The following is a 23,492-nucleotide window of genomic DNA, read 5'->3' on the forward strand; positions in this document are numbered from 1 at the left end:
CATTCTCAAGACTGGTATTTTTCGCAAATACCCCTCAATAACATGATATATCTGTTTAATTACACCGAATGTTAATGTACTAAAACGCATTGATGATCGTGACGTTACAAGCGTCCAGTCGGATAGAGTATTTTTTGGCAAATACCACGGCAGAGAGGGTAAAAAAGGCATATCCTTTTAGCAAATACCCCGGCGGCGTTAAAAATGAACGATATTCATTTGATAACAGTAAATTGGGGAAAAATACACTGGCTATTAACCAATCAAAACCCCGGATTCTTACATAAGGTGTAATTATACATCAAATCCTTTATGTGAAAAAGAACCCATGCATTTATACCATATAGAATCGTACATGCTGCTTCTTCTTCTTCATTGTTGTAAATATGTTGATAGGGCAACGGTTATGTATTATGTTATTTTTCAACAAAGTTCCATTGACGTTATTAAGTCTTTTTGAAAATTTTGTTAAAAGCGATGATGTGATAAATGTGCAAAATATGCAACTGTGATAACAGATATTATCAAATTATATCATTGTATATGAACTATTGATATCTGCAATACTTGTTTTATGTATCTTTTTAGAATATTTTATTTTTACTCATAAATAAATCCGTTATTTTGAAAGAGTTTGCATTTTATTGTAGCTTGTACTAAAGAGTTCAACTCGGGCGTATATCTGATTGGGGTATGGGTTATTTGTTAGATATAATGAACTGTCCTATGAAGCTATGATTTTACAATTACAAGCCAGGGTGTAAGTCTTGTGTTTTCCACGATTACTCTGACGCCTGACCGCATTTTTTAAAAGACTTGAGGTCGTCAGAGCGCACTCCATAAAGATAACAAGGAAATCACCCGCCCAGACTTGTGGCAAGAATTGTATGTTTTATACGAAGTATGTATGCACTTTAGCACAAGAGAGGGCTTGGATTGGCATGGTTTTTATATGGAGTTCTCTGTCATGGACGCAGATAATCCCCCAAAACAACCAGCAGATGTCATAGCAATTTCGGACACGTCTAAACAAAGCAGGGTTTATATGTATGACATTGTCATGCTGTCTACCTAATATTGATACTATTGTAATATTTACAACTGAACGTTTAACAGCACATACCTCAATATGTGGTAGTTGATCGTTATGAAATATCCGTGTCACAAATGACCACTAATATGTTACAATTGTCGTATTCTTCGCTTTTCTTGGACGATGACATCACAGAATGAGCCTAAACGCTGAATGTGTACTTACCAGGAGCAACACGACGGGTTTCAATACGGACCAAAATTTGCCCATGTTCCGAAGCAACTGAAATTACCCCTAAACCTTTGATTGTTAATCGTTTTCGATATATTTGTTTTAAATTTTAAGGTGTTGTTTCTGTTTTGTGGACTGTTGTTTGTCTATTTGTTTCTTTGGGTTTCCAGGACATACAGTAAAACATACAAAAAGCTTTAGGTTACTAAGGTACAGAATGATGTCGATTAATTCAAAATTAACCATCAACAACAACTGATGATGTTTTCAAATTGACACGGCTACATTTACACGAACCTTCAAATGATTTAACTGAAATCATTTTAAATAAATATTTCACATTTTATTCCAGTAAGAAAGTAACACATCTATGTTAAACATTAATGTTTTGTCAAGCCAAAACGGTATTGATTAATAAAACTATACGTCTACTATTCTTGAATGTTTGTTAACCAATTACGTTTGACGGTCCAAAGTTGGGTAATACACCTTGGCTAAAAGTACAAGTTTTTGTCATGTTTAGATAGTCCGGTATGTATTTTGTCCAGAAAGCAGTCCGTGTAGGAAGCATGTGTGAATCGGTTTCAATCGTTTCACCGACACGTAGATAGTGTTCATTGTCGACGTTGTAGGGTAACCACTTCACATCTGGTGAAACTGGTAGATTAGGATCACTGAAATATAAAGTCAAGACTTATACTTTCAATTATATCTTCATCATAAATAATTTATCATACAATGGCATGTCATTTATATTTATCTTTTAATCCTTTGCTTTGAAAAAAAATATGTTAGTGATTTGGGGAATGGACCAAGGGCCCATGTTATTGGGAATAAATGTTCGTGAAATGTTGGCTTTGGTGAAAATATATTAGTCTTTTTATACGGAGGCCACACAGCATAAGTCGTTCGAAACTTACTAGGGGGTTTGGGGACATGCCTTCCCCCCGGAAAATTTTGAGAAAATTAGGTAAAAAAAATTCGGCATTCTGAGAAGGAATAATTGCATGAACTGCTGATTCAAGAGATTTGTAAACAAACAGACAACGATACAACACTAACAAAATGTCGTGACAATGTCTGTATACGATTGGGAATTTTAAAGCTGAAAATTGGAAAAAAGAGCATTAATAAATAAAAAAGTTTAAATACACACGATACTCTGACAAATAAAAATACGCCGATGGAGTCATTACAGTTAGAATCAAGTATACAGTTTTGTAGACTTAACTCAGAAATATACAGTTCTGTAGGCTTAAATAAGAAATATACAGTTCTGTAGGCTTAAACAATAAATATAAAGTTATGTAGGCTTAAATCAGAAATATAAAGTTCTGTATGCTTAAATCAGAAATATACAGTTCTGTAGGCCTAAATAAGAATTAAATATACAGTTATGTAGGCTTAAATCAGAAATATACAGTTATGTAGGCTTAAATCAGAAATATACATTTCTGTAAGCTTAAATCAGAAATATACAGTTATGCAGGCTTAAATAAGAAATATAAAGTTCTGTAGGCTTAAATCAAAAATATACAGTTATGTATGCTTAAATCAACAGTATACAGTTATGTATGCTTAAAATAAGAAATATACAATTCGGCATGAAGGTTTAAAACAGAAATATACAGTTCTGTTGGCTTAAATCGGAAATATACAGGTCTGTAGACTTAAATCAGAAATACTCACCCAGAATAAGCAAAATTCGAAATATATAACATGAGTTTTTCAGACAGTTGAATTTCTTCAGCTGTTATATTTGTCCTTGACATTGCGAATGGCTTCATCATACTATCAGGAAAACCAAAGAAGTACGGAATTTCATCTGCATGAAGGTTAGGTGGTTTATACTCTAATGGAAGAGTGAATGAAGAGTGTTTTTCAAACCCTAACAAATATGTCTTCTTCTTCTTCTTTTCTCTTTGTGCATGCGCAGTAGCGGTATTTATTATTGGGATGTAAAAGCTGTAATCTGTATCCAAATTTAAAAGTTTTGTTTGATATGAATTATTTCCTAATGTTTTGTTCCAGTCACTGTACAAGAAATTCATTATTTTAGCAAGTTCCGGGGAAGTAATATTAAATCTATCCGATAGAATATTCGGAATAACCGATTTCTCGATGATGTCATCGGAAGACATATTAGTCTTTGACATGCGCTTTTTAACAAATGGCAACATCGTTGAACCAGTCACTGCAGTCCCATCACCGGTCAATGCAACGAATGCCATGTCAATATTGTCGAAAACACTTCCGGTTTGGTCACTGATCAAACAAGACTTCGTAAAAATATCAGGAGCGTATTGTTTAATAAATTCACCATCAGGGGCAGGAACAAACTCAGGTCGAAATAGATTTTCGGATTCCGTCCCTACTCTGGATTTATCAACAATGTCCTGAGCTGGAACGTTTCGCATGCAGGTTAACATGTCACGATCGTTAGCCGTAGGACATTTTAAGTTCTGTGCCATTCTTTTCGTGAAATCAAGCATCTTGTCGCGTGTATTATAACCCCATGCAGACATGGCTACTCCACTCTCGGAAATTGTTCGTGCAAATAGACCCTTGTTACCAGAATACATTGCTTGATAAACGGTACTTCCGCCTCCAGCAGATTCGCCAAACAGTGTTATTCTACTCGAATCACCATGGAAATATTCAATATTTTCGTGTATCCACTTAATGGCAAGTTGTTGATCCCATAAACCTAAGTTTCCCAGCGAGTCAGGGTCCTTTGTGGCTAAAAATCCAAATGGACCAAGTCGATAGTTAATCGTTACCTGAAACAAATTATTAGAAATACTGTTTTCAAGTAAAGAATGAATGGTTTTATAACGCACTTCAAAATGTTTTCGAGTACATGTATGATACTCGCCATATAAAAAAAAAGTAAAATCACAAAAAATACTGAACTTAGAGGAAAATCAATTCGGAAAGTCCATAATCACATGGCAAAATCAAACAACAAAACGCATCAAACACGAATGGACAAGAACTGTCATATTCCTGACTAATTAGTAGTACAATTCACTAACACAATGTGTAATGAAGTTATCTTACCGACTATCTTGATATGTGGAATTTAAACTAGTGGCATATAAAAGTGACTAAGTCGTTAATATTAGTTAGTTCTTGAATTGTGCCGTTATACCACTGTCAAAGGTTAGTGGAGGGATTGAGCCTTCAAACATGTTAACCCCTCAACATACTGTTTGTGTCTGTCCAAAAAATCAGGAACCGGTAGTTCATAGGTTGTTGTTTGTTCATGTCTGTTATTTAGATTTTCATAAATTGTTTTGTTATAAATTAGGCCGATAGTTTTCTCAATTGAATGTCTCGTAATGCTCATGACAAGCCTTTCATAGTCAAGTATGTGGTGTTGGTTTTTCTCATTGTTGAAGGCCTATAATTGCTTACATCAATTTCATTTGAACGCTTGCAGATAGTTGTCTCAATGTCAATCATACCACATCTCTTTTTTTTGTATTGAGGATGGGGGCTTTAATTCGACGAAACAGAAAACAAACGACATTAAAAAAACAAAAACAAAAAACAAATCTAGTGGCTTTGATATAATAGACTAGTATATGTTTGCGATTTTGTTGAAATTTGCAATTGCTTCACAAGAAAAGGATGTCACGCTAACAAAATTTCATATCCTGGCAGTCAATATCAGGTACAAGTTTACTGCTGTGTGCTACATAAAATAACATTTTTTAGTCGAAGATATAAAATTTAAAGAATGTCTGTAATGTTTTTTTTCTGTCTATGAAGAAACAACACATTTCGAATAGACAGAAAAATCATATTACAGTCATTCCTTATAATTTAATCATAAATTCCAATTAAAGCCGGAGTAAATCATGACAAAACGTTGAACACGTAATGGTCACATGATAAAATTATGTCTAAGAGCTACTACATGTAGACAGTCTGTTTTCCGGCCGTTATTGAAATTCTTGACAATTTTTAACTGGTACCGTATGAGGACGTTCGACAAACCGGGAACCGACACGTTCAAGTTCAAGGCCATCATCAGCTCATACCGTTAATATTTGTATATTCCGAAGGCAACCTGAATGTTTTACGGATGGAACCTGAGACTACTATAACACAGTAGTCTCAGATGGAACCAACCTATGTTAGACAAAACATTGTCAGCCAATCAGAAGACGCGTTGCATTCAAAATTATATTATATAGCTATTTATAATCAAATCGATGATGTATTTACTTACCACAATAACCTGACCGTCACTAGCCAAATTTTCGGCAGAATAAATACTAGATTGTCCAATCTGGTAGGCTCCTCCATGAATCCATAACATTACTGGTAATCTAGGACCATTCGAATGAATAGGAGCAAATATGTTCAAGGTCAAACAATCCTCAGAAAGAAAATCTCTACCCGGTAACCATAGTGACATAAGGAATTTATTTTGTAAACATCCAGGTCCAAACTTCGTAGCATTAAAAGGTTGTTTAAAATTTGTAGCTGGTCTGGGTTTCCTAAAACGTAAATCCCCAACAGGAGGAACTGCATAGGGTATTCCTAAAAACTTTAATGCACCTCTCGGTTGACCATTGGTAGATCTTGTTATTTCAATAAAACCGTTTATAGTCCCAACACTTGTATTTACTGCAGTATATGCCTCATTTATATAAGTAGTTCCTATAGATGCACTTAAAATTCCTGAAATAATTTGTGTGAAACCGAATAATACAAAAAAGTTGATCATAACCATTCCGAATATTTAAATCTTTTCTAAACTGAGGCAACTATAACTTTCCAGTTTGATTATAGTTCAAGCTTTGTACAGATAATTTTACCAGGTGCAAGATATACTTTGATAAGAAATCAATTTAAATTTGAAGTACATGATGTACGCATTGTGATGTTTACAATAAAGGCAACAATAGTTTATCGGTTCAAAAGTCAAAAATTGATTGAGAAAAAATAAATCCGGGTTACAAACTAAAAAACAGAGGGAAACACGTCATTCAATTATAAAAGAAAATCAAAGGAACAACCGGAACACCCAAATGCAACAACTAGAATGAAATTCAAAACAGTGTGGCTGTGGCCATTGATTGACACACTAAATTCATCCATTGACTGGGACAATTTACGTGAACGTTTGTCTGTAACGACCACTGTTCACGACGTACCTACGATAGACATTATAACTGTGGGGTCACCAAAGGTTTCTTAACGCCTTTAATTATAAAATAATTCGAAAAATTAATCAGGAATAACCTTTATGTTGTGATTTATATAACTGATATAAATCAAAACATCGTGTTATTTCTGATTAATTTTTCGAATTAATTATTAATGTGTTGAGAACCTTTGGTGACCCCATAGTTTAAGTGTCTTTAAAAAGTACATAGTGAGCAGTGGTCGTTACATACAAACGTTCATCTAAATTGTCCCAGTCAATGGATGAATTTAATGTGTCGATCAATGGCCACAGCCACACTGTTTTGAATTTCATTCTATTTTGTATGTCTTATGAAGACATGGCCCACTTGTCAAACAGAAAACTATCCACCAGAGATCAAATTGTTTTAATGAACGCAACAATAAAACATGCATGTTGATTTGTATTATAGAACTTTCTTGGTATTCATAATAGAAAGATTTAGTATACTTCACGACAAAATTATTTTTATTTACCTGAGTGTGTAGAATTTGAAAACCGTTTTTTTTTTCAAAAGTGAAGATATTGTATAAATTGTAAAATATTCCACTGTGATATCTTACCATAGCTTTGTTTAAACTTGTTTATTTACTTTTGACCTTAAATATTTACCCCTAATATCTTTATTAACTATGTATAAAAAAATATGCATTCGGGTATCGCATCTCAAATTTATTCGTTCATAGTGTGTTAATCTACGTTTTTGAATTGAGTTAAGCCTTCCAATTGATATTTTATCGTGTGTTTTCTATATTGAGATGTTATACTATTGTCTCAGTAAAAGGGAGAAGGTTTGGTACCATTACAATGTTTAATCCCGCTGCAAATGTTTGCACCTGTCCTAAGTCAGGAATCTGATGTACAGTAGTTATCGTTTGTTTATGTTATTTATTATACATGTTTCTCGTTTCTCGTTTTTTTCATATAGATTAGACCTTTAGATTTTCCGTTTGAATGGTTTTACACTTGTAATTATGGGACCCTTTATAGCTTGTTGTTCGATGTGAGCCAAGACTCCGTCTTGAAGGCCGTACCTTGACCTATAATTGTTTACTTTTATAAACTGTTATTTGGATGGAGAGTTGTCTCATTGGCACTCATACCACATCTTCCTATACCTATGTGTTTACATTTCACCGAACTAAAAGTTTTATTTTTACATTATTTGGCAGGTCAAAACATGTATAAAATATACAATAAGTTCCTGGTAAATGAATGAGCTTATCACTTGATAAATATGATGTGACCTACGCTTTTCAGGATTTACCTTCACATGCAATTCTCCAAACCAGAAACATTAAACGATATGCATTGCGTTGGATGCATAAATACCTGAACCCGTCATAAGCCATAAAATTATAACAAGAAAGAGAGCTAAGATAACGGTTGGATGATTGATTCCTTGTTCGGGAGATATGATTTATTTATTAGTTGTAATATGCTTTGAACCAGCTTAACTACTCCAATTGAACTAAAGCTGATGTGTCTCATTTGCAATCATATCAAATCTTCTATTTTTTATATTGAAGCAAGTATCAGAGGGACAGTCAAACTTATAAATCGAAAATAAACTGACAACGCCATGGCTAATATGAAAAAGACAAACAGACAAACAATAGTACACATGACACAACGTATAAAACTAAATAATACGCAACACGAACCCGACCAAAAACTGGGGGTGATCTCAGGTGCTCCGGAAGGGTTAGCAGATCTTGCTCCACATGTGTAAAATACATTTTAATAATAAGAAGTAATATAAACCTGATGAATGAAAAGTTAAGTCATTTCAAAATAGATTAGAGAACCGATTATGCCCTCTATGTCTGAAGTTGGAGATGAAAGACTTCTGTGTAAAATTGTAACTTAAAGAGTTTCGATATACATTTTTTACAGATAACTATAAAAATAGATATGTAAATAAGAAGATATGGCATCAGTTCCAATGAGACAACTCTCAACCAAAGGCACAATGTATAAAAAGTAAACAATTATATGATAGGTCAAAGTACAGCCTACAACACGTAGCTTTCAAATTGGCTCACACCACACAGTACAGCAAGATATAAAATGTCCAAAACTAGTTTAAAACAATTTAAACCGGATAAGCAACGGTCTTATATATGTGGAGAACGAGGAACGAGGAACACTTCTGAACAAAACCGTGAAACAACAGTCTCCGAAAAACAGTTTAAACGGGATAACCAACGGTCTCTAATTTATATGTGGAGAACGAGGAACGAGGAACACTTCTGAACAAAACCATGAAACAAAAAACTCCGAAAAACAGTTAAAACGGGATAACCAAGGGTCTCTTATATATATATGTGGAGAACGAGGAACGAGGAACACTTATGAACAAAATAATGAAACAACAACCTCCGAAAAACAGGCTACTATTAAAAGATACATATAAAATTTCCATTTTTACAATCTTCTTTACTTCGCGATATTGTATCTCATGCCAAAAAATGATACATTGAAGCCATTAATGATCCGTACGTTTACTAACTGAGCTAATATCCATTTTAATAATTTATCATATTTATGTTTTTGTTATCATAAACTTCTATCATTAAATTGACTTTGATATAATTATCTAACTGCATGTAACTACTCAGTATAAATAAGAGAAATAGTGTTCTTTGATTAATGTTGCTCCTTTTGTCTTGAATATGCATTTTATAATAAAGCTACCCTAATAATAAATTGTCGATTTGTTCTGTGTTTGACCGGTTTTTTGTATTTCTCATCGATAAGATCTATGACTTTGTGCACGAATCAAATTGAGTTATCTCCCGTTGAACAGATAAATCAGAAAAACTATATCTGCAAATGATAATATTAGAAAATCAAAGTATTGAGATATTTACACTATAAATATAATTGTAATACATTGTGTGGCGAAATTATCTTGCAGAAACATTACTGTCGTACTGTCGTGTGATAATTGTACCTATGACACACCGATATGTCAGTTCTGACGATGAAGGTGCCTCGTTGGCAACGTGGTCTAAGTAGTTACCTCTGTAATCACTACCCAGTCAACACTGATGTTGTTAGTTGGAACCCCGCTAGTGCGGGTGCACTCTTCTACATTCTTAATTGACTAGAATTGTCAGTTTTCCTATCCAAGGTCGGTGGTTTTCTCCGGGCACTCCGACTTCCCGCACCAATAAATATAGCCTAAATGCCTATAGTTCAATCAATGATATGTGTCGCTTATTTGACGAGCTTAGTTGAATCAAAATGCAAAGTTCCGAAAGCACTTTAGGTCTGAGAAATTCTAAAGCAAATATATCATATAACATTTCACTTTCGAAATATACATATATGCACAAAGCAAAACATAAAACGAAAGATAAGCGTATACAAACTCCAAACGAAATTCACGAGATATTATATCTCTTTTCTTTTTGAGCAGTCGGTATATTCTATTTCGGGTTGAATACCATGTGTATTGATAAGTTGTAAACTCTAAAATTTAGTCGAATTGACGAAAGTCTAAAAGGAATTTGGGATTTTTGTTGTAGAGATATATAATTGTAAAAGTTTGAAAGTGCTTCATACGCATTCTACTGATAATTGTCCTTCGAAATCTTTATACCAATTAAGTAAAACCAGAATATTTCATTGAATTTATTGTGAAGAGTTCTTTTAATGTCTTTGCCTTTGACAACAGCCTTTTAGTAGTGGATTAAATGAAATTTATCATTAGCTCGTTTGCGCTTTTGTCAAAGGCGTTTTCTCAGTCTTCATAAGTCTTCTACTTCGGAAACCTCCTCTTCTTTCGTGTTTACATTTAACATGGTGTTTCAACAGTCACACTGTCACTGACTGTGTAATAAATATGATCACATGTGTCGTACACATTGTTTCGATAAACCCGTCTTTGTTGCATAGAGACGTGAATGAGTTCAGTGACATGTAGTCTTTAATATCGATTGTTTTAGATAAGCGAAATAAGGGAGTATCTCGAAGCAGATTACTAGTACTATTTTGTAATGCTCCAGAATTAAGGTTATCTTTTACTACAACTAGTACAACATAAATGAAATATTGTAATAAAATATCCACATGTTTGAGATAAAGAATGAACATTTCGCCTCTGATGAAAATAGAAGTAATAGCATAATCATTGTAGTTTGCTAGACAGCAAAAAATTAATATCAGCATTTTTCATTTATTTCTTTATAAATTCGTGGACGTTTTTCAAACCTGGTAACTGTTTTTGTAACTGTTTCATCAAATCCTGTGATTTTAAGTTTCTAATCAAATTTTTCGGAACGCTTACTTTTCTTCTTCTTATCATATATTGCGACGAATTTAATAGTTCTTGAATTTCTTTCGGAAGTCTTCCGCCTTTCGATACTCTTCGCACAATAATATACTTCCGTCGCACAGGTGCCTTTCTACCTTTAATCTTATTTCCTGTACCTTTTTTGACAACAAATGTTCGACTTTGTAAGACATTTTTTGACAAAGGTATAAATGTTTGAAAATCATGCGATTGCAGCTTGGGAGTTATTTCTTCAACCCTTGTTGAACTTGACGAAATGTGTTTGGGTTTAGGTATAGCCAAGGAACTAATCAATTTGGCTCTAGCCCTTATCAACGAAGAAGCAGTCAAATGTGAGGGACTATTTAGTATCGGCATTGCAACCGACGGTGACAACAAAGTTTGTGTAGGTTGAGATACTGGAAGTGATGCCATTCTTTCACGTTGCACTGAACGCGTTCGTGATATCAATGAAATCGTCGGTCTGACCTTTGTAACCGTCGGCCTGGACTTTTGATGCGTGGTTGGCGCTGTGACTGTATATTTTGAATGATCACTGGCACGTGATATTGCTAAGTTTGACGGTATTGCTGGTTTCGTAGAACGGGAGAATGACAAACTTGTTGTAGAATGTTTGTTCAAACCAACAGGAACAGGCATTCTACCCCTCAAGGTATCAGTCTGTCCATTAGTACTGATTGTATGTTTATTCGGTCTGTTTCTATTACTTTTGCTGATTTCAGCTTTGAATTTTGAATGAGCAGTCAGTGTTTCTATAGTGTCGACACGTGACTGAACTGGTGAAGAAAATTCTTTTTTATCTGATGAAGTTGACTGATCGTGTTGTTTTGATAACAGACTTCTATCTAACATATTTCTATCAGAGTTATTACTAACGATTAATTTTGGAACAGCGAGATGGTTTCTAGAAGATTTGACTCTTTTGTCAGATAGCTCATGATTACTTGAAGATATGACTGTATTTTTAATGTTATTTGCAGATATGACGGTATTTTCAGACACTGCATGGTTAATTGAAGACCTGACTGTATTTTTAGGTTTACTTGAAGATAAAGTTGTATTTTCAGACAGTGCTTGATTAGTTGTAGACATGGCTGTATTTTCAACGTTACTTGCAGATAGGACTGTATTTTCATAGTTACTTTCAGCCATTTCGGTACCTTCAGACCATGCATGATTAATTGTAGACGTGACTGTACTTTCAGGGTTACTTGAAGATATGACTTTATTTGCAGGGTTTCTTGCAGCTATGAGGGTATTTTTAGACAATACATGATTAATTGGAGACATAAATGTACTTTCAGGATTACTTGAAGATATGTCTGTATTTTGAGACAGTGCAATTTTTCCTAATGATTTTAAGACTAATGATTGGCCGTGCACGTCATTTCCAAAGGACAGAAGCATGTCTTTTATCTTTTTCATCAAAGTTCGTGCTGGCTCAGTTAACTGACTAGTATAATTGCGCAGGTGATTTTTTGAAGATTGATTTCTCTCCAAGTATCTAATATTAAGTTTTTCTACTTTCAATTCCGTTGTAGTCTGTTTGATTATACGGTTTGTTATATCCATACTATTATGTTTTAGCGTAGGCTCTGTAGTATGTGGACTTTTATATTTGTTAATACTACCATGTTCATCACCACCAATGCTTAAATCGGCACAGTTGTAAAACTCCTCTTGCAGACCACATCCTTTACAGCTGGTACCATTCGGATTCATACCCCAACTATTTTCTAATAAAAACAGAACGTAATACATTTACAATATAGAACTTATGCATATAAATTATATAAAAATTAAGGTGGTACCTAACACTACAGGGAGATAACTCTGTAAAATCAGCTAAACGTTTTAATTACGTTGTGTTGTTAAGGGAATATTAAGCTTCTCAATGATCAAAATAAGTGTTTGTCAACCTGCTATATAACCAGTGTAATTTTTGTGATAAAACGGTTGGTTCAAATTTTTTGAAATTTTTATATCTTTGTCAAAGGGTCAAAGTAAATACTTTGTCAAAATGTTAAGAAAATTAAACGAGCCAAATTAATTTTAGTTAAAGTGTTGGGTACCACCTTAAGATACATAACAATAAGTTTGCAGCGAGGAAAACAGATTAACGACACTAAGGTTGCAGAGAAGAACAAAGACAAATGACACTAAGGTTGTAGGGAGGAACACAGATTTATGACACTAACATGCATAGAGGAACACAGATAAATCACATTAAGGTTACAATGAGGAAGACAGACAAATGTCACTAAAGTTACAGGAGTATAACAAACTAATGACACTAAGATTGCAGCGAGCAAACAAGATTAATAACACTATGTCACTAAGGAGAACAAATCTGGCAGAAAAACAAAGTTTTAGAAAACACTATACACTTTACAAAGGACTAATGACACTAAGGTTGCGACGAGAAAAAAGGATTAAAAATACTATGGATCCAAGTGAAAAAATCGGGAAGAAAAATGAAGTTACAGAAAACATGTTACATTTACAGAGGTCTGATAATTAAACACCGCGAAGCTAGCAAGACAAAAAAAAAAAACTACCAACACAGAAGTAAGGAAACAGGTGATTTGGGGGAACAAACTGATTAATTTTGAAAATAAAACTATTATTTTAACATTTTATTCTGGAAAAATTAGACTGCAAGAATAATTGGATTGCAGAACTAAATATTTGAAAAAAAAGCCATCCCAAAAGACTGGTTTCAGATGTTACAGTCTGAAAGTTCTATAAAAATTATTGTAAATATTCCTAGACAGAAACTAATCTGGAAAGGTAATTAAATTGAGGCTTCAAGCTTTTCAACAACTATATTAAGTGAATTTGTAAAGATAAAACTGAACTATCAATTGGTGTTAGCAAATGGATGCGTATTTTACAAATTATTGAGAACAGAACAATGAAACTTAATCCATTACTAAAGTCACTAAAAAGAAGTTTAGACGATTGAGATAATAAAACATAATGTATTAAAATGTTGTACAATTGTATTTTAAGAAATTTATGCATATTATTATAATATATACATATATACCATCAGCTGATTGCTAACCTGGGTAATCAGTGGAATATAACAGGTTGCATCAAGAAAAGCTTGGTTTCTTGATGTAACAATGTAACAAGCATATTTGATGAATAAATATATAATGTTGTTAAAAAAAAGAAAAAGGGGTGATCTTGGGTGAATCATGACACTTCTTTCTTCGCTTAAGACATCCGTGGTTTTGTTTCTTTCGAGTAAATCAAATGATGTGGAGTTCACATTAACGATATCATTTTACTGAAACGTATCATATGCGCAGTCGAATTTTAGTCGATCTTCAGTGATTAACGATGCTTTCATATAATATTAATGACAAAAATCGACTTCAAATGTAAAAAATTGCATGATAAAATCTGAAAGTACTAACATAAAGTAACATGAGAGAGATACCGTTTATCATTAAAAATAATTTCAAAATTTTTTAATACAAATTTCCAATCTCCCATACAGGCAGAGTTGTTGTCCTTTCCTTCAAGAGGAAAGGACGACAACTCTGTCTGTATGGGAGATTGAAAAAATTCAGTGAAACACAATATTTGTAGTTCATACTCTTTCGATGTTTTTTTTCAGAAAATGCAAAAACAGAGGAATCTGATCAATTATGCAAAAAAGAAAGACAAAAGTCTAGGTTCTTCTATTTTTAGATATTTTAGAATTTGATATGAATTATAAAGTGAGGTGTGCGTTGATTGTTAATAACATATGTTTAGTTTATAGTTTTTCTGTTTACTACTATTTGTATTACGTAATTTGTAGACGTGTGCCTTATTCATGTTATATACTTTGCATACTCTTTAAATTTATCATTGACAAACAATATCATAACATCTTATTTATAGTATATAAAATCACATAGGAACGTCTGTCAGACCTCAAAACATGACAGTTAACTACGATAGAAATTATGGACGAAAATTATAAGAAATAATATAACATACCTGTATGATATCGCCATTGCAAAACACACTGAGTACATATCATTCCGAGAGGAATTTCCAGTGAGAGGTTGTACGTAGGACCCAACTCTTCTTTGGGATAAAACCTCATTTTTCGATGTTTAATCGACCCTTCCTCTATCGGCAGAAGATGCTTATCTAAACATCTTTGAGTGACCGGAACAGTTGGATCATTGTGTGGGCATAACCGGAAGTCGAAGTATCCTAGATGATTTACTGTTATTAATACAGTAACTGTTACTGTCTTGGTGTTCGCAGGATATTTTGCTGCTATAATACCGGAAGCATAAATACCACCTGCTTCGTGTTTTCTTGGACCTACGTAGGGGTCACCGCAAACACCACATTTACCGTTTGATTCTTCAAGAAACTGTAAAAAAAACAACATTGGGAGTAAATTATGCAAACAATATTTTTTTTACCATCTCATTAAAAAAGATATAATTTTTATAATTAGATAAAACAAATTCGGTCCTCCCTTTGCCTGTACTTTGAACAAAAGTCTCCACAATAGTTATAGTGTGTGATAACATTGTGTGAGGGAATTCAACGTTTGATGTACCACTGTTCACTCCAGTGCAATTTATGACACTACCACTGCATCAATCAGAATTATTTTTTTTGCAGTGTTTTAAGAAATGATTTTGCTTTGTTGTCGCGTATTATTTGTGAAACATTCAATGTTTTAAAAAGGCGAATTTTCTTTATAAAGTCAATGATTATGTTGACTTTTGAAGGCCAAACTTTCTACAGCCTTAAATACGCTAATGAAAGATCCAAAAACTATACCAATACATAACGACATGTTTATGAAATTATAACAAATCTTTTGGTTAACAAATTTTTACTCGTTATTGCAAAATAATGAACTTAATATATCTGACATTTTCTCCCTACCCAGTTTACCCCTATACATTTTTATGATGTGGACTGGTCATTGTTATTGAATCGTAGGCAATTTGATTGGATTAAGTTGGTATTTGTTTACCTTCAAACTTGTTTATGCTTTTCATACATGACTATTGATTAATTAGAACGTGCATGAATGTGTACGGTAACTAAAATGACCTTCAAACTGGACACTGGACGAGTCAATATTATGTTTTATCAATGAAAGTTAAGGTATGAAAGGTAAAAATTGCCACTTATTCGATTTTCACAAAATTTTCGTAATATACAGTTGAAAGGTTATTTTTTAAAAGCCTATTGTGAAGAGTAAAGAGAAAGTTTACAAATAATACGTTTTGTTCCATTAAACAGGTCATTTTCGTAAGAGAAATACCGAAATATATTTTACGCACGACTACGGCAGGTAAAATTATTATTTATCATAATTAAAAAAAGCATTTTTCAGTCTCATTGGAATATGTTGATTACAATTAATCCCAAACTAAAGAAGTAAGTAACTAAAGTCAAAATATGTCCGATCTGCCTATTTCTGCACATCAAAAGTCAATACGATCGTTTTAAAGTCAATTTCGTCTACCTCACAAAATCTTGTTAGGCACTATAGTAATATCATGTAGTATTTCAAAGCATGAAATCGCTTTTGAAATGGAATAAAAGCAAATAGAAGGATTTTTTTTGTATTATCTGGATATTTGTTTTGTTAATGTTGTAGTAGTATTCGACAAACCCTCATATTGTGACTATCATATGTATCAACTGTCAATCAAAATATCTATATGCAGAAAATCGGATAATCGATGCATACACTATTTTTGCCGAAAATCGTTTTAAGAACCATTTTATTTATTAATGAACCTATTTTGGTAGAAGTACATACATTTCTTCCACCACAGTATAAGGCGTTGTCATTGTAATTTATGGTAGTATTATAACCATATCTCCACAGGGAACTCCTGTTCGGAGGCCACAGTAAATATCCGTGCTGTAGTGTTGGTACTAGAGAACTGAACAATAGCAACAGTTGAATCATACTACCTATAATATACAATTAATATACAATCTAGATTTTGTTTGATGTATTGTAGGTTCTGTTGAATCATGCTACCTATAATATACAATTAATATACAATCTAGTTTTTGTTTGATATATTGTAGGTTCTGTTGAATCATACTACCTATAATATACAATAAATATACAATCTAGATTTTGTTTGATATATTGTAGGTTCTGTTGAATCATACTACCTATAATATACAATTAATATACAATCTAGATTTTGTTTGATATATTGTAGGTTCTGTTGAATCATACTACCTATAATATACATTAATATACAATCTAGATCTTGTCATACTTTAGGTTATTTTTTGTTTTACCATCTTTACAGGTTTTTGATTACAAATATTTTGACCTGGATTAACAGTTTTTGAAGATACATTACTGGTCAAATGCGCATCTCGTGCAGTAAAATATGTACCATTTACATTAATACAGCGTTATGAAAATTTTAAAATGAACAAGAATTCAATTCTATGAGATAATCAAGATTTTGTTTGATATATTGTAGGTTCTGTTGAATCATACTACCTACAATTGAATTAAACATTTAATACGATACTTGTATTGACTAAGATAAAATGGTTACACACTATATAGGTATGAAAATATATAAACACATCGTATACAAACTTTAAAAAAAAATTTAACAACCCGATGAAAAACCCTGGTACCCTTTTTTACTTTAACTTACGTTTCCGTGTATTCAAGTATACTTTTAATATCTCTGAGATATTACCTCATTATGTCATCTTTGTATATTTATTTTTACTATTAACAATTTTTTATTAAATGGAAAGTTGTCAATCAATATGTGAACAAGTATTGATGTCTTTATTCGTTGCTCAACAAAATAAAATGACAATCGACTAAAACGCATAAGTTTGCATAACCAAATACTTGAAATCACGTAGTATGCCATACTCGAACGATGTATAGTTATTTTTAGAAATGCAATATAATGCACCTTTCATTTATCAATAATATTTCAAAGTCTAATTTTAATCATGACTAAATATTCCCATGCAAGCCTTATTGTTTCAAGTCAATGTTATACTTTATGAAGAGAAAAGCAAATCCGATATTGTTCTTAATTTTATATCTTCGGTTGACAAATTCGCTTTAATTTAAAATTAAAATAAAAGATAACATAATAATTTGAATTATTATAATTGTAAGTCTGCATACATAAAAATATTAAATTGATTTAATTTTTTCATCTATAAAAGACTTGAGTGTACCTTAGTTTCAAAACCTATATACAAACAACAAGCACACGTTTTATTGATAAGGAAATGTATGTGTAAAATGAAGTTAACATATATACATGTGCTATATATATACATATACGAGAAATATATTATGCAATAGACATATTCCCCTGCATTGAATTTGCAATTTGTGTATTTTTTACTTTCTTGGTAGTTTCCCTAATTAATTCCACGTGCATTTATATACATGTACTAGACAATTTCCAGACAAAACCAGACAGATTTGGAATACATAAAATTGTAAATAAATAAAACTTAAATAGTGATGCCCATTATGTCTTGTTTTCTTGTAGCAATAAATCTATACTTCATTTAATTTGGCTTTGTATAACGTTACGACATTTTAAATACTTTCCTTGTGACGTATGAAAGAGAACTGTCAATCAACAAAGACAAAGATGATATTTTGATTTTATGAACATTGAACAAGGAACCTTACGTTCATCTATTTGGGTTCTTCCTGGTTCCTACATTGCTAATCACACACCTTGGCATCCATTCTAAAATGAAACATTCAATTTAAAAAGTAAGTCAAATAACAAAAATACCGAACACTGACGAAAATTGGAAACAAAAACTTACTAAGCAAATGGCAAAATCAAAAGCTCAAACACATCCATTAAATGGATAACAAGTGTCATATTCCAGACTTTGTACAGGCATTTTCTTATGCATAATAAAATGATGGATTATATCTGGGCATTGAACTGCAATCTGTATTTTTCATATAAAGCTGTATAAATCGTCGTATGGATCAAGAAAGAGACAACAAGAACATTAACTTTCACCACATTGTATAAAAGTAAACAAACCGTAAAATAACAATCAGTAAAATAGTTAGTGAATATATTTAACTAGAGATTACCCAAATTTGCATGATACCTAACTTTAATTTAATTTGAAGCACTATCTGTGCATTTGGAAAATCAAAAGTGCCCGGAAAAAACTTTCATGTAATCAATTAATGAACAAAAGTATTCCTCAATATCATACTTTCAGATTTAGAACAGACAAGAATGTGTCCCAAGTACACGGATGCCCCAGTCCCATTATCATTTTCTATGTTCAATGGACCGTGAAACTGGGGTAAAATTTAATAAAAACATAATTAGTCTAATCACACTGAAAATTACAGAGGAGAATTTTAACCTTCTAATCTATCCTTAGTTACTGTTGTGGGTTCGGTTATGTTTATGATGAACATTTCTATAATCAGCAATAACATTCGAAACTAGTGACAAGTTAAGAAACACATGAACTATTAAATGTTGATACAAATACAGCTTTCCTTCACCATTCCAAAATGAAAGAAATTCCACTATAATGAACAAATGTAAATTGATAGAAAATGTATTTGGTGACATATCATCTAGGTCAGTTTGTCTATAGTTCTAGACTATCGTTGATACGTCTCAACAAAAATGATTTTCAGGCCTGAGCCAAAATGGCAAAAGTGAGAAAAGCAATCGAGTTGAGATGACCCATGATAATATTTTTACCGCTAATTTACCTGTGACGACGTTGTTAATTTCATTGACTACGGGTACGTGCGCACCTAGATTTTTTTCCTATCACTCTACTGTGCTGAGAAAGGAAATTATAAGTCAGTAAGATAAAAGGAAAATTACGTAAAATAGCGATAATACATGTAGATAGTTATCACTTTGCTAATTATATATATCACAATTCCTTATGTACATGCATGAAAAATCGTTATTCAATTATACAGTCACATCAACGAAACCGTTAGTCAAAGGAAACGTTTTACCATCGAAAATGTTACTGACATTTATATACTGTCAAAAATACTTTGTTAAACATTGATTGTCAAAATTTTATGAGTACATTTTTATAACACTGTCAGTCTTAAGATCAAATAGAATAAAATGAATTTTAAGATTTACCGTTATAATAATTTGAAATCCTTGGTTTACATGACTTACAAACAGTTAAAGTTTTTTATAAGTATTAATTGCTATTTACATTTCAATAGTATATTATGGGGGTTAATAGAGGACAATTAAGAGTCACAAAGAAATCAACATTCTAACATAAAAAGTAAAATGAAAATTAAATATTATTATTATATCCTTTGATAAATAGTTTGACGATCATAATGAAACTACGACTAACTTGTTTGACATTCTAACAATAACAATAAAGTTATTGTCTACACTTGAAAGTAGTTAATTACAATGTTGTTTATAGATATAGTGTGAAAATATTAGGTTATAGTCAATTAATCATTTTTTAATAAAACACTTACCTTTATTCTGTTGTATTCTATATTTTTTGTATTTATTGATATTGATTTACTAACAATATTACATATTTCAACCAAAGATAACAATTAAAAATATGTGACTTTAAATTGAAACTGTATCTTCAGGAAAAAAATGAATAGAACATATAACCGTAGTTTGTGTATTCCATACATACGACGTGTGAATAAATTTCAATATGTTTTTGAATTTGGACACATTCAAATTGAAGTGTAAAATATTTGTCTTAATACCAATATTACTATTCAAAGGGTCTTCTTTGTTTTTGGTTTCTTGCAGTTTTCATGATAAAAGACAAGAAGACAATGAGATGGTACATTACCATGTTAAAGAGCAATAACTCCAATAATGAGTCGACTGATGATTTGGGTCATGTTAATTTTTTCGTACATCTTGGTTGTTTATACTTTTTGATATATTAGGTGGGTATTTATTTATGTTATTGTTTCGAGGCATTGAGCAAAACACTAGAAATTGGTATAAATCGTCATTAAGGAGCAATTACTCCAATAAGCAGTCGACTTACGATTTTCCCGTTGTCAGTTTATTTTCAATCTATGAGTCTGTCTGTCCCTCTAGTATCTATCGTCCCCTCTTTTATGCGCAGAACTTGTATTTAAAAGAGGGGACGATAGATACTAGAGGGACAGACAAAATCATATACCTATCTATTATGGTTGTAACGCCTAAACGCAAACATTGGTATATTCTTTGTTAAAGGGCAATAAATCCAACAAAGAGTAGTCGAACGATATAGGCAAATCTGACTTATTTGTATATTTTGTTTTGATCAATTTTGACATAAAGAGTTTGTCTTTATCTATAAGAGATTAAAAGATAATTTGCAAAAATGAAAATAAAAACTTGCTAATCGAACAGACACATACAGTCCGTTAAAATAACCACTACAAACGATTCACAGCATATTTATTTACAAAAAAAGCCCCCCCCCCCCCCCCAAAAAAAAAAGCCACGATCTTGTATAATGTATAAAGTAAGTATCCGGGCGAAGTAATAAATCGAACAATTCAAGTAGTGTTAAATATTTCAAACTTGATAGTTGCTCCATGAATAAGTCGGTCTCTAAAACATCAATATAAAAGAATTATCTTTCCACAGTCCCTTTTGAGATGTGTATTGATAAAAACTACGTTCTAGAAGACAAAAATCTACACTCAAAAGCTATACAGATTATTGAAACGTTATCATAACTAACAATCATTAAAACAAAAAAGCTTAAAATGTGTAGAATAAGATAACAAGTTTGATTTCAATGGTGAAAATGAAGAAATCTTAAATCCCATTGCAAGGAATAGGTCAACACTTTTACGTAAAATTATGCTTTAAAAAATATTTTATTATAATTATTCTATTCATTTATCAATTCACTTTGGCCATTGATTTTCCTTCACGATGGAACATTGTATTGATAACGTAACAACTTCCAGGTGTCACTTCTTGATCCTCAGTATTTTCAGAATTCATATAACTTGTTGATTTAAAAATCAAAGTGGCGAAATAAGTTAAGTATTAAAGGACACAGTTAAGACAACTTTTCAACTGTTTTATCCGACAACTGAAACTAGTTGCATCGCACACTCGTGTCACATTTGACAAGGTGTCCCCCCCATGATATTTGAAATTATCACTTTATAAATAATTCCTGACAAGTATTATCTAAATTAAGATATTCGAATTCCGATATCATCAAAATGTACAAACTCGAATACAGAAAAAAACTTCATCATGTTTGTTTTCCTTTAAGAGTAGGTACATCTAGTTTACATACTAAATGGTGTAAAACCAAACTGTTATCATATTATATCGCTATTTTACGAAACAGATTATCATTGGTAATCTCAACTCGATTGTTATTCTCACTTTCGCCGTACTGGCTCAAGCGAGAAAAATCAATCTCGTTGAGATCAGCAATGATAATCTTTAAACATATTTATACATCATTATCTTCAATATTGCGAAATTGATCTATTATTTAAAAAAACATACCTGATGCTCCTTGTTGTCGCATATACTGTCCTTTTTCTTCGCATGTCTCAATGGTTCATCAATTAAATTTTATTGATTCGCTGATTTATATATCTATTTGACATTCAATATATGATTCAGGTCAAATTGACACTAATAAATATTACTTTTTCATGTTCACCTATATCAAATATGTCAGATAATGTTAAAATTACATTTAAAATTTAAATGTAACTGTTGATGCATGTTTGATAGCATGGTATATGACAACGATGTTCGCTGTCAATAGGGTTTTTGTCGTCATTTTTTTTTGGTTAACAATATGAGTCATTAGTAAATTTGGTTGGCAACACTTAAAGAAAAAAAAAAGAATCAAACTGCTGCGCATGAATAAAAACGAAAAGGACCCATTTAAAATCTACATCATTTGATGGTTGAAAAATCGTCAATGTTGACATGTGGTCTGACTCTATGTGACATGTAACGATTTCTAAGCAACTTATTCATTAATTGTTTTTGTTTTTAGAGACAGCAAATGTGTTGTGCAGTAATGAGGTCGAGTGTCACAATATTACATGTCATACTAACTTGTTGTGGTTAACCAAGCAATAAAAAGTGGACTAGATAGTATACACTATCCAGTATTTTATTGATATACTTATATCTCTACCTACTGGAGCTGTTTTTAAAGCGATTATCTAGTATGTGAACGTCTCGATTTCATTTCTACACAAAGGCATGGTTTTGGGATAATCGTTTGTCGCATCCCTTGTTTGTTGAAAGATGAATAATTTTACTATGATTTGAACACTGCACGGCGCTTTGATTTTGCATCGTTTTTCTTTTATTTCAACAACAGCGCTCAATTGTTAAAGGAGATAACAACTAGTATAATTGCATACCTAACAATTTTCCATTTATGTGTGTGTGTTTTGTTTTCTGTCCGTATACCTGCTTTTGGTCGTGGATGAATAGGTATCATAACTTTTCTTTAATCAACAACATATTAAATAAATCAAAACCAAGGAACCATGATCTTATTATTCGTAAAAGAATTTTGAAAAACGTAACAAAAAAAAAACACCTCCGATTAGTTGCAGTTATGAAGTATGGTACTAAAGACTGATATTTACAAACATGCAATAAGTGACAGATACCACCATAACGTACAAATAACAGATAAACTTATAAAAACAGTCGTGAATATGT

At 32.1% G+C, this 23,492-nt stretch overlaps 2 protein-coding genes across 2 annotated transcripts; both read right to left on the reverse strand.

The window, feature by feature from the left end:
- Nucleotides 1–1,660: 1,660 nt before the first annotated feature.
- On the reverse strand, nucleotides 1,661–6,061 carry LOC139498415 (neuroligin-4, Y-linked-like). Its single transcript, XM_071286796.1, has 3 exons — nucleotides 5,502–6,061; nucleotides 2,954–4,044; nucleotides 1,661–1,938 (listed from the first exon to the last, which is right to left on the reverse strand). Exons 1-3 carry the CDS (start codon nucleotides 6,006–6,008, stop codon nucleotides 1,713–1,715), a joined length of 1,824 nt encoding a protein of 607 aa, XP_071142897.1. The 5' UTR covers nucleotides 6,009–6,061; the 3' UTR covers nucleotides 1,661–1,712.
- A 4,110-nt stretch (nucleotides 6,062–10,171) lies between these two features.
- LOC139498416 (serine-rich adhesin for platelets-like) lies at nucleotides 10,172–22,545 on the reverse strand. Its single transcript, XM_071286797.1, has 5 exons — nucleotides 22,305–22,545; nucleotides 18,455–18,515; nucleotides 16,565–16,722; nucleotides 14,761–15,148; nucleotides 10,172–12,500 (listed from the first exon to the last, which is right to left on the reverse strand). The coding sequence occupies exons 3-5, from the start codon at nucleotides 16,715–16,717 to the stop codon at nucleotides 10,648–10,650; spliced, it is 2,394 nt and encodes a 797-aa protein (XP_071142898.1). The 5' UTR covers nucleotides 16,718–16,722; nucleotides 18,455–18,515; nucleotides 22,305–22,545; the 3' UTR covers nucleotides 10,172–10,647.
- Between the last annotated feature and the right edge of the window lie 947 nt (nucleotides 22,546–23,492).

The sequence above is a fragment of the Mytilus edulis genome, chromosome 12 (genome assembly GCF_963676685.1).
Source record: "Mytilus edulis chromosome 12, xbMytEdul2.2, whole genome shotgun sequence".
NCBI lineage: Eukaryota > Metazoa > Mollusca > Bivalvia > Mytilida > Mytilidae > Mytilus > Mytilus edulis.